General features: G+C 57.0%; 1 protein-coding gene across 1 annotated transcript; it reads left to right on the top strand.

Moving 5' to 3' along the window:
* Positions 1 to 466: 466 nt before the first annotated feature.
* LOC137672113 (tyrosine-protein kinase Srms-like) lies at positions 467 to 7,704 on the top strand. Its single transcript, XM_068416115.1, has 8 exons — positions 467 to 822; positions 2,776 to 2,897; positions 3,759 to 3,925; positions 4,848 to 4,986; positions 5,462 to 5,620; positions 6,606 to 6,787; positions 6,962 to 7,118; positions 7,502 to 7,704. The coding sequence occupies exons 1-8, from the start codon at positions 467 to 469 to the stop codon at positions 7,693 to 7,695; spliced, it is 1,476 nt and encodes a 491-aa protein (XP_068272216.1). The 3' UTR covers positions 7,696 to 7,704.
* The last annotated feature ends 4,441 nt before the right edge of the window (positions 7,705 to 12,145 follow it).

Here is a 12,145-nt window from a genome sequence, read left to right on the forward strand (position 1 = left end):
AAAAACCACCAACACCCTCCCACACAGGAGATCAAGACCATTAAACTGGAGTCAGCCACTTGTCACAAGAGCTGCTTGAAGAACAGAGAGCTGTGTTTACCGGTGCTCTGGTAACGAGCAGGAGAGCACACTTTAAAATGATAATTAAAAAAAAAAAAGCCGTTCTCCTCCTTCAAGAGCGACGAGCCCGGCTCCAGCTGTGCCCGGCTCCCAGATGTGCCCGTGGGTCTGAGCGTGGGACTCCCGCCTGCAGACTCGTCCCACCTGCAGACTCGTCCCACCAGATCAACCAGTTTCACTTTCAGAAATAGGAAGTTCTCCGGGAAGGGCCGGCGAGCGCCCAGACGCGCGCGAGGGACGCGGCATGAGCTGCCCGGCCGGCACCATGAGCCCGGGATCGCCCCTTCCTCCGGCCTCGGGGAGCGCGGTGGCCTAGACCCTCCCAGCACCCACCACATCACCAGCGATGGAGCAGTTTGTCCGGAAGCGTTTGACCTTCCTGACGTCCTTCTGGAACAAGCTCCGTCCCCGCTCCGTGCCGGAGAGCTGCTCGCTGGGGTATCTTGGTTCCGATTCCATTTCGCTGCACTCGGAGCCGAACTCCATCTCCTTCCTCCCCAAGTCCTCGCTCTGTATCGCTTTGTACGCTTTCACGGCCCGGAGCGCGGAGGAACTGAGCGTAAGCGCCGGGGACAAACTGCGTGTCCTCAGAGAAGAAGGGGAGTATGTCTTAGCCCGGCGGCTGCTGGGGGAGCCGGCCATGGGCTACGTCCCTGCCGCGTACGTGGCCAACCTCAGCCAGGGCTCCTCCGCTCACCGGCCGTAAGTATCCCGGGCTCTGGGCCCGTATGGGGATGGAGGCTGGACCAGGGCAGCACGTCCCTGCCCAGGGAAAGGCAGCGCTTGCCCCCTGCGACGGTGGGGAGCACGAGTTCTTCGTCCCCTGCTTTTGCTGTCAGCGGTGGTGGGACCAAGTGGGGACCTTCCCTCCCCTGGGCATCGCTGCCGTGAAGTTCCTGCAGCTCACAGCAGGGTGGAGTATTCAGCACAGCAAGCAGGGGCTGGGGGATGGTGGTGCTGGTCCCCCTTCCCGGGTACATCACCCTCACACAGGACAGGGTGGCTCCGGGCTGGGACGGGGTGTGATGGTGCGCACGGGTGCAGCTACGGTGCTGAATGAACGAGCTCCTGCTTGATCCAGCTCCTCTCCCGCTCCCTCTGAGTTAAAGGGGAGGCAGCAGGGAGAGAGGGAGCTGGGGAAGGTTGTGCCTGAGCCCTGCTAGCCCCAAAGAGCCCAGGAGTGCAGGGAGAAGCAGTTTGGGTTGGGACGTGCCGGGAAGCCTGGAGCTCCGCAGGACCAAGCCGTGCTGCTGCTGCTGCTGTCCGGCCCCTGCTCATCGGGGCTGGGGGCTCCCTCCCGGCGGTGCCTCTCCCACCCAACGTGGAGCTCGGGTTGATGCCTCAGCCCTGTCTCAGCTGGGGAAAGCCCAGGCTCATCATTGCATAAGGCAGCCTGGTCCCGACACGCCGGGCAAAGCGCCCCGAGACACCGCTGCTCCCTCTGTGCCAGGCCCTGAGTCACGCTGAGCGCGGGGAGCACACGGACGGGGCGGGTGTGACCGCCCTGCAGACCCCCCCGGCACTCATCCTGCTCTGCCCGGGTGCAGGGGGAAAGGAAAGGAGCGGGGGGAGCCCGGGAAGGGGCTCTGAGGTGCAGGGGCAGCGATTGCAGCTGGCGGGATGGGGAGGGACCCTCCCTCGGTCCCCTCCCTGCGTGTGCTTTGGAGAAAGGCAAATCCAGTTTGGTTTGGACCGTGCTGGGACCACACCAGTGAGGACTGCGGGGTCGGCTGGCTGCTTTAGTGCCATTGCACAGAGCAGCTGGGCAGGCTACAGCTGGGTGTGCACAACCCGGGCGCAGCTCGTGCCCACCCCAGGACGGAGGCGAGGGCGATGTGGCTCTGCAGCCCGAGCGAGCCGCGGGCACGCAGACGCTGCGGAGCCACAGGTCGGAGCTGGGTGGTAATTTGTTCAGCTCTGTAACCCTGTCACGTATAATTTCCTGCACGGCTTCTCAGACGCTGGCGATCCCAGGTAATGACGAAGCTCTCTGCTTCTCACCTCCCAGCTGTATCGGGCTGGGTGAGGCAGCCTCTTCCCCACGGTCCCGTGTGTCCCGCTGAGTCGGGGCCAGCCTGCCTTGGCTTGCTGGACCTTTGGAGATGCCTCTTGGCACTGATCGGGTACAGATGAGGGGTTTGGCTGGATCCTCCCTCCTGGCCTGGTGCTGCTGAGGTCCCCAGCCAGCGCTGCCACGTCTGGAGCAGCAAAGGGCAATTCCCAGAGATGTTTTCATGGATGCGATTTGCTCATGGGCTCTGAGAGCTGGTTACGTCCTTGAGCTGTAAGTTGAGAAGTGCAAAGCGATCCTGTGCCCGTAGCTGTTGCTCTTGTGGCAGGACACATGGGTGCAACCCCACCAGGGCATCTTCCACGCAGCACCAGGTGGTCATTGGTGCTTTCTTTCCCGCGGGCTCCCCTCCCCGCTGCACTGAGCCATGGCTGCAAACCTGATTTTGGGACTAAGCTGAGACCTGGCCAGGTCCATGCAGCAGTGACCAGACACTGCTGGAGGAAATGGTTTGCAGTCAGCAAGTTGCAATAAAATGCAACAAGTGCTTGCAAAACCGATGAGATGAAGCCCCTGGGCTGGATGCGGCCCCGTCCGTGCCCCAGCTCTTCTCACCACACTAACCCCTCTGCTCTGCCCCGCAGCTGGTACTTCAGCAAGATCAGCCGAAACGAAGCGGAGCAGCTCCTCCTCTCGCCCCCCAACCAGCACGGCTCCTTCCTCGTCCGCGACAGCGAGAGCAGCAAGGGCGAGTACTCTCTCTCAGGTAATTACGTGGCAATTATCCAGAGAAAATTAGCACAGGGAAAGGAACCAAGCTGTTCCTTAGGGGCAGCTCCTGGCTTGGTCAGCACGGGGTGAAAAACACGGAAATATGTTTAAAGTGCTTTACAGCATCTTGTTAAAGTGAATTGGCCGCTTCCTAAAAGCATGGGGAAAGCTAATAGGTGCAGGTATGGATTGGAGAATTACTGTGGCAGAGGAAAGGACGTTGCTCCCGTCCGGGGTGTGAAAGCCATAAACAATTCACAGCAGCTTAATGATGGTTTCGTAGCACTAACTCCCAGGATTTCATTCCAGCGGCTTTTGTCATCTGAGGGTTGTCTAAAAACACGCTGCCACTCCAGATTGCCAGGGCCTGGGCTGCTCCCATGTGCAGAAATCCGAATTCAGGGGGTTTCGGACCAGGCAGTGCCATCACAATCTGGTCTGATCCGTGTAAAAACACCACTGAGAAATTCCCAGCGAACTCCACATCCTGGCCATCAGCCCCGGGGCTGCAGCGTGCCCACGGGAGGTCCAGCCGCCGCTGGTTTATCCACCTCAAGCAGCTCCACCCCTCTGTGAGCAGTTCGTTTGCGTGGGGAATTATCCCTGCTAATAAAGCATCACCTCCCCGGTCCAAACGAGTCCCAGGCGCCCACAGCCAAGTCCTCTGAGCTGGGAGGTGGGAGCAAAGCGGGTGCTGGGGAGTGGGATGTAACACCCCAGGGGTGAGTTGGGTTAATTTAGGGTGAGTTAATAGACCAGGTGCCTGGAAAGGCGAGAGGGTGGGAGTCAGCAGGGAGGTGGGAAGGAGCTGGTGATTGCACGGGCTGATTTTTCCCCCGCCTGGGCTTCCCCGCAGTGCGCAGCCACGGGAAGGTCAGCCACTTCCGAATCTGCAAGAGCCCCAGGGGCAGCCTCTACCTGCAGAAGGGACATCCCTTCCCCGACATGGAGGAGCTCCTCGCCTTCTACACCAAGCACTGGAAGGTCATCCAGAGCCCCTTGCTGCAGCCCTGCAGCCCCGCGGTGCGTACACCAACGGCCAAGGTCCCAAAGGCGTCCAGGGTGGGAACAAGGAAAAAGAAATTAGGGAAAAATAGCAATAATTAGTTTATCCATTTGGGATTTGAGCTTTATTAAACTAAATTTAAAATACACCGTTAGTATAGCTGCCAGCATCACCTTTTGTCAGCCACGTTAAGGCCAGGCATGGCATTTATAGATATTTATTTATAGACTAGCCAAAATGCACAGGCTTTTCTGGAACATCTTCTCCATCTCAAAGACTAGAAGCCCTGTTGTTACAAATCCCTTCGATACTGAATCTGGAGGTACCTGTGCTTCCAATTTTTTTCCTGGAATATAATAAGACCACATTGCTTTTATATAGTTTTCATGCCAATTAGTGTGACACTCCTAAATCCAATTAGACTATTAATCCCAAATTGCCGACTCATTTCCTGATTAGAATTCATTCACTGATTATGACTCAGAAATGACAATTAAACACGTGAATAATTCGAGAGTGAAATTGAGAGGTGTAAGATAAAAAGAAATGCTTAATGAGCTGAAGTCTAAATCAGCCATAATATGCAATAATACTAATTTACTCATTTTTATTCATTGGTGGAAATGGAGAAAAGTTCTGATGAGGAGGGAATTATGACTTGAATTCCTGATATTTCAGGTAGTCTCCAAAAATCTCCCCCCCTTGCATACGTTGGCTCCCAGCAGATGTAACGCAGTGGATGCCTCACATGCTTTGTGTCCCCGGTGAACGTTTAGCAGAGGGCAAAGCAATGCACCGGTGCAACATGGGTGGTGGGGCACCATGTCCTGCTCATTCCTCCATGGCCACCAGGCCTTGGTGGGCACCAAGAGCTGTGCAGGCTCCACCAGCAGGTCTTGCCTGGCCAGCTGGTCCAAGCATGTGATGCCCATTTCACAGACCCCCCCCGAGAGGGACGGCTGGGAGCGCCCACGCTGGGAGTTCACCCTGCGGAGGAAGCTGGGCGAGGGCTACTTTGGAGAGGTGTGGGAAGGACTGTGGAGGAACACAGTGCCGGTGGCCATCAAGATCATAAAAGGTAGGTGGAGGAGCAGATGTTAACAGTGGCCAACTGGGTCTCTCGTTCACTGCCACATTGTTCATCCCCTTTTGTTTCCTAGTCCTCTTGGTCACTGTGTCTGTCTTATCAAGCAAACTGTGGTAAGACCTGGCAAGTAGCTGGACTACTTCTCTGGGCCCACCTAAGCCTGGGCTGCACCTTTATAAAATGGCTCCATCCAGTGAGTTTGTGATGTCACATCAAATCGAGTCCAATGAGTTTGTGATAAGTCAAGTCCTGATGTGAATATGATCCTACAAATGGGATCTAAAGCCCCATGGAAAACATCTTTTTGGGTCTTTTGATCTGTGACACAGAGAGCACAGACACGAACTTTGAGAGCAGGGGTGGGCTGTGAAGAGGAAAAAGGTCCTCATCCCAGTTGGAGGTGTTGAGCTTCCAACGTTCACATAAGAAAGTAGCTCACAATGCCTGTGTTGGCTTTCTCCCCCAGCCGACATGAAGGCAGAAGACTTCACCAAGGAGATTCAGAACCTGAAGCGCCTGAGGCATGAGAAACTGATCCAGCTGCATGCTGTCTGCTCGCTGGATGAGCCTGTGTACATCATCACTGAGCTCATGCGGAAAGGCAACCTCCACAGCTACCTCAACAGTGAGTACCCATGCCGGCACCATGAGGAGTGGGCTTCCGGAGCAGTGCTGCTCTGCAAATGCTTTCTGTGCCCCAGAATGGCCCTATGAACCCGAGTGGGGACCCTGAGAGAGCACAAGCCTGGTTTCGGTCCTCTTTAGAGCAGTGGTAATGCAGAGTAATCCATGGATGCTTGGTGGAGATGGTCTTGGGTGACCCCAAGACCCAAAGACACAGTCTGGTGTGATCCTTTTGGTGTCCATATGGGTTGGGTCCGTATCAGTCCCTGGGAGCCCAAGCGTGTTGGTAGGGACCTTCATCCCTCCTTCTTCACCTACCCATGGCCTGCCAGCTCCCATCAGTGCACAGAAACCCCACTGCCATGTTTGGGCAACTCTGCCTTTGTTAGGAATGAAATGGCCAAACCTCCCCCCGGGCCTGGCAGCATGGTTTTGTTCATGTGCAGAGCTAGTAACAGGCCATGGTCCACTCATCACCCGGCCATCAGTTTGTTTTTCTTGGCCTTTCTTTTCTGGACCCAGTAATCAGTCTTGAAGGGAAACAAGACAAACAGCTCCCACCAAGACCTGTTTTTCTGCTGGGTACAACCCCCTCCTCGCCCACACTGACCTCGTTTTTGGCTGGGGCTCCAGCAGCTTTTGATGCTGGAGGAGCTGGAGCTTACAGGTAGGACAGGTTGAGAGGCCTGGCTGGAGATTTGCATGGCAGAAGGTCACCTTTAGCTTTGAACAAGCCATGGATGGCTGCATCCTCACTGGAGCACAGGGCACTCTTTAGAGCTCACCCCAGTCCCACTCCTGAGGAGCACATGGGTGTGCTGAGCTTCCCACGTGGCACAGCCAGGATGGTTAGGCAGGACCTTTGATTTGAGGTTTTTCACCTTCCCCTGGTCCCATGTTGCCAGTGCAGGGTCTCCTTCCAAACCAGAACACCCAAAATAGACATTGCTAGATGGCCCCAACGCTTGGATTGTCTGGGTTAACAGGTCCTGAAGGGAAGTCCCTGGGCACCTCCCACCTGCTCAACATCGCCTGCCAAGTGGCAGATGGGATGAGGTACCTGGAGGAGAAGCACATTGTCCACCGGGACCTGGCAGCCAGAAACATCCTGGTGGGAGAGGAACTCACCTGCAAAATCGCTGATTTTGGACTTGCCCGTCTCCTCAAGGTTGGTCAGCGGGATGCTGTGTTCCCTCCCATCACCCCAGGCCACCAAGCTGCCCTGTGCTGCAGCTGTTCCCCTGCCATCCCCTTTCCTGGCCCGCATCCCCAGCAAAGCCCCAAAAGCAGCAGCTGTGTTCATCACACCACCCCTCATGACCCATCTCCCATTGCTTTTCAGGATGACATTTATTCCACCAGCAGCAGCACCAAAATCCCAGTGAAGTGGACAGCCCCGGAGGCAGCCAACTACCGCACCTACTCCCTCAAGTCTGATGTCTGGTCCTATGGGATTCTGCTCTATGAAGTCTTCACGTATGGACAGATCCCATACGAAGGTAGGGCTGCCAGCCCCCTCCAGTCCTGCTCCATCCACACACTGGGCAGCTTGCCCATGGTCCCCAAAAGGCAGCTTGTCATGATTTGTCATATTGTCCCTTTCACAATGGATCTGGAAGCAGCTCCAAGAGCATCACCAAGTTATTGTCCACTTCAGTGATTGCTTAGAGGGATTTTCAGTGCTTGCAGAGAGGGTGCAGGAGCTGGGGGCGAGAAGGTGGTGTGGGCTGGATGATCTCCCACAACCTGTCCTCTACCAGCCCCCTGGCAGAGAGATACCATGTCACAGCAGGAAGAGTTGACATCTTGGCCCTTTGCAGGTGCATCTTCAGGGCATCCTTTGGGGGCATTAGATTTAGGGGCACCTTCTCCTTCCTTGCAGGAATGACAAACCAAGAAACCGTACGGCAAATCACCAGAGGCTATCGCCTTCCCCGGCCCAGCTCCTGCCCTCCCGAGATCTACAGCATCATGCTGGAGTGCTGGAGTGGCAACACAGAGGAGCGTCCTACCTTCCTGGCCCTGCGGGAGAAGCTGGGTTTCATCTACAGACGGCTGCTCAGCTCCCTCTCCTGAGGGACCCCCTTCCCACCATCCTTCCTGCACAAGCCCCTCCAGGCCAGCTCTTGCCAAGCGGCTCCTTCCTTCTGGTTTGCCCTCTGACAGGGCTCCAAGGAAAGCACATCTCCACCCCAAAACCCACCCACGGTCCTTCTCGGTCAGGAGGCAGGGAGGTGGACAAGGGAAAAGGCAACGAGTTGTGGAGAACTCACTCATTGCTGGCGCTTGGCTGTGGAGCAGTCTGGAAAAGCCCCGTGGCAGTGAAGGCATCACCCGGAGTTTACATCTTCATTCAGCCAGTAGGGTGGGAGGTCCCCGCCGCTCCCCACGCCAACGTGAAGGTTTGCAGTTCGTGTTCAGTCGTGGCTCCGCTTGTTTTTTCTGGTAGTGTGTGTCCGGTGTATTTATCAATAAATGTGTGTGCATCCACCCGCACGAGTCCTTGCAGGGCATTGCTGGATGCTCTGCCCTCACCACGCTGCTCCTCTCCTGCCCAGGAAGGGATGATTTGCAACCAGTCCCACTCCTGCAACCACAGATAGAACCATTTTCACGTCTCTTTGGGCTCTGTTCATCCAGGTGTGCATTAACCTGTGTGCCTCTGCCAGCTCTGTCCCAGGCAGCAGCCCTGCTTGCCCCACGGACCCTGCACAGGCAGCTCCTGCCCGGGCTGCTCCACTCTGGCTCCTTGTGTTGCCCACCATCGTGTGGTTATTCCACCAAAAATGTATGTCTGGGTTCAAATATTTAACACCTGCTCAGCCCAGGTGCAGGCAGCACTCCCTAAAACACTGCTTCACCCTGCTTTGCTCTTTAGCACACCCACGGTGCAAAGCCAAGGGGTGCTCCCACCGCCCCTGGCTCCTCGCCAGTCCTGGGGTATGGCATCACAGGAGGTGCTTGAGCCTCTTGTCCCGCCCCCCTCCTGTCTCCTTGCCTGTTTGCAGGAGAGGGGGGGTGACCAGAGGTTCAGGTTGGACGTTAGGAAGCATTTCTTCTCAGAAAGGGTCATTAGCCATTGGAAGGGGCTGCCCAGGGAGGTGGTGGAGTCACCATCTCTGGAGGGGTTTAAGAAAAGCCTGGACATGGCACTTAGTGCCCTGGTCTAGTTGCCATGGTGGTGTCAGGGCAATGGTTGGACTTGATGATCCCAGAGGGCTCTTCCAACCTGATGGATTCTGGGATTCTCTGATCTTGCAAAGCATTTCCCAGCCTGATCAAACACGCAGGTGGAGAGGACACATATGCACAGCCCAGGTCCCCTCCCACGAGAAGCTGAAGGACCGAAGCTGTGCCTGGCAGGTGATGGATTTATTGCACACCAAGAAAGGGCTGGGACATGCGTGGTGCAGGCATGGCAGAGCTGTTGCAGCAATAAAGATATTAAATTTACAGGTCCAGCTGCCACCAGATGGAGCTAAAAAATTCATCAGGAGGAGAAGGGTGTGCTGGGGTGATGGGGCTGGCGTGGGGAGCAGCGGCACAGGGCCGGGGGCCCTCGAGGAACCGGTGGGGCTCCTGCCTGCACCAGCCCTGGCACACACAGCCCCAAAGCAGCTCACGCTGCTGCAGCAATGCCGTGATGGTGGTGTGGAGGGGACACGTGGGGACACAGGGACACTGGCCAAGGCAGCGCTGCCCACAGCAGCCTTTCCTTCCTCCTCCGCAGCTGCATCAAAAGCCTATCTATCTGCTGCTTGGGTTTGTCCTCCAGCACGGTCTGCTGGGTTGTGGCACTCCTCTGAGTCATTACTTGCTTTCTAAAAGCGGACAGAGTTGGGAGGGGAGCCCAGATTTTCTCACCTTCTCCCAGGATCTCAGCACTGCAGCTCCCCCCAGAACTGGGGCTGCTACGGGGACCGGGCTCTTCCCGAAATCCATCCCATGGAGGGAGAGCGGCCAGGGCCCCAGTCCTTTCCAGACCCCTCCAGGGTGGGAATTGCAAACACCGCTGGCAAAGGCATTCCCCTGCTCTGGTTTCAGCCCAGCGTGTGCCCCCATTCACATTTGAAAACAGCGTCAGGCTAACGCGGCGTGTGCGAGCTGGGCAGTTTGTTTCTATTTTTAAGGTCCCACATTGGCCTTTGAAGGGTGAGGGGAAGCGAAAAAAAACCCAAACATTCCCCAAGCAGCGCGAGGCAGGCGCTGAAAGGCAATAATTCTCACACAATAATTCTCACACAATAATTCTCATGCCAGGGCTGCTGCGAGAGCTCCTCGGAGGCAGCGGGGTGGCACAAGGGCCGAGCGAGCAGAAAGCACTGGCTATTTTTTTTTTTGCCCAAATATGTGAGTTAATCAACAGTCAAAACGCGGCATCTCTGCTGCCCAGGAAGGGATGGGGGGGAGCAGAGGAGGGGACGGCCGTCCCTGAGGGGTTGGTGCCACGGGAGGTGGGTGCTTGTCCCCCCCAGCAAGCCAGAGGGAAGGGGGGATGCTCAGGGAGGGGTGCGGTGTACAAAGAGCCCCTTCGCTTGTCTCACTCCTGCTGCCCAACGAAGCCCTGGCTGTCCCACCGCCGCGGGCAGCACCGTGACGCGACACACGGGAAATGAGCTGGCAGCAGCAGCAGGGATGGAAAGAGCACAAAAATAACCACACTTGGCTGTCAGATGCTTTTCCTGAACGTGGCCGAGTGCCACAATGGGGCAAGAAAGGCCCCACAAACACCCAGCACCCAAAGCACCCGAGGTGCTGCCGAGGTCTGTGCTCCTGCCCGTGCCATGGGGCTGCTTGGGAGCACAGTCTGGGGGGGGACGGGCTCTCCCTGGTTTTTTTTCCCTTTTTTTGGCCCCTGGCAGAGCAGCAGCGTGAGTCTGTGAGACTTCACAGACGTTCAGAAAAATCCCCTTTAATTCAGCAGGGCTTTCGCAGGCAGTTTTGCTCCGCTGGACAGGGAGCCACCGGCATCAGAGCAGCCACCCACTGATGGTCCCTGCAGTAAATCCCACCCGCCTCACAGCGATGTGGGAACGAGCTCAACCTCCACGCAGCATCCCAAATTGGGATGGAGGAGCATCAATGTGCTGGTGGCATCGCAGCAGGCGGCCGGAGCTGTGTCAGGCTGGGGAAAGTGCCCAGCTGAAAACAAGGGATGCAGGATTGGTGCCTTTGCTCTGCCACAGCCTCCCCCAGGTGCCTGGGGACAGTTGCTGGAGGATTTGACCCTCCCCAATCACAAGACCAACAAATATGGCAAATATTGACTTTACCTTTGTGTGTCCACCCTTTAATCTGCAGCCCCTGAGGCTGCAGGCTTGGAAAAAATATTTGCCTCTCCAAAATCTGAGGTTTCTGCTGGAACCAGCAGCAGATGAGACCCCGCTGCTCCCCTGAGGCATCCCAAGGGCGAGCAGCAGCCAAAGGGGTTTGCTGGGGCATGGGAAGGCCCCGGAGCAGTACTGGTATGAGCCAGTGCCACAGCCACCCCTCCCAGCTCACCAGCCAGCCAGCATGCCTTGGCTTGTCTTACTCAGAAAGGAATTTTTATTTTTTTTGCTTGATTTTCCTGCGTTTTGTGAAGCTTACAGGCTGTCACGTGCCTCCTGCGATATGCAGCTGCATGCATGTAAATACAGCCCCCCCCAGCAGTGCCCAGCACCAGCAGTTTGCAGCCCGGCTGGAAGTCACATCAGATCAGTCGTGGGGTGATGATGTGCTGCCACGCACAGGGACGTCACCCGCAGGGTGCTGGCAGCCTCGGGGGTCCAAACTGTGCACCCGAGGCCACACAGGGCCACAGCAGCCATCACCTTTGGATGTACACGCTTACACAGGGGAGCAGAGGTCCCAGTGCTGCCCCGGCCCCCTCCGAGGGACAGGGGGGACACAGATCCTCTGCCCTGAGGACAAGGAGTGCTGCCGGGAGACGCGGAGCTCAGGGCAAAGCTTACACAATGCTTTTCCCTACCAGAAACAAGCAGCAAAGCTGGAAGTGACCCAGGATGCCTCTGCAGCGTGGACAAAAAGCAGAGCAGCCGCCTCCCCCCAGGCCGGGCGCAGCTTCGCCCTTCGGCCCTGCCTGCGCCGGGGTCAGTGGCACAAAGCCACTGCTCAGGGGTCCCGGCTGCCATGGGGGCTGCAGCGCCTGGGGCACACAGGGACCGTCCCGTATCTGAGGCTGGGGCTGAAAGCAGACCAGAACAGCGAGATTTGGCATCTTCACACCCACCTCTGCCAGGGTTTTGTTTGCCTCCAGCAGGAAAGGGGACCTTGCCCCCCTGGGCTCTTGTTTTCTCCGTGCTTTATCGAGCAGCACTGCCCAGCTATCATCCGGTCAGGCTGATCTCGGATGGGACAAACAGCCAAGTCGACTAATTCAAGGCAAAAATGTCTCAGAGCAGTGCAGCACACGGGTCACCCCAGCTCCAGGCACCCCCCAAGCTGCCACCTGCACCATGAGCTCCAGCCTGACATCAGTCCCACAAAATGCAAGCCCTGAGCAAGCCTTCTGTCTCCCCTCAGT

Source organism: Nyctibius grandis, chromosome 19, assembly GCF_013368605.1.
Source record: "Nyctibius grandis isolate bNycGra1 chromosome 19, bNycGra1.pri, whole genome shotgun sequence".
NCBI classification, from domain to species: Eukaryota; Metazoa; Chordata; class Aves; order Nyctibiiformes; family Nyctibiidae; genus Nyctibius; species Nyctibius grandis.

Bases quoted from the DNA above. Each gene is read 5' to 3' on its own strand.
- LOC137672113 (XM_068416115.1), top strand. From the start codon at position 467: ATGGAGCAGTTTGTCCGGAAGCGTTTGACCTTCCTGACGTCCTTCTGG. The intron at 4,987-5,461 runs GTAGGTGGAGGA...TTTCTCCCCCAG, and splicing joins GGCCATCAAGATCATAAAAG to CCGACATGAAGGCAGAAGAC. The intron at 6,788-6,961 runs GTTGGTCAGCGG...ATTGCTTTTCAG, and splicing joins GACTTGCCCGTCTCCTCAAG to GATGACATTTATTCCACCAG.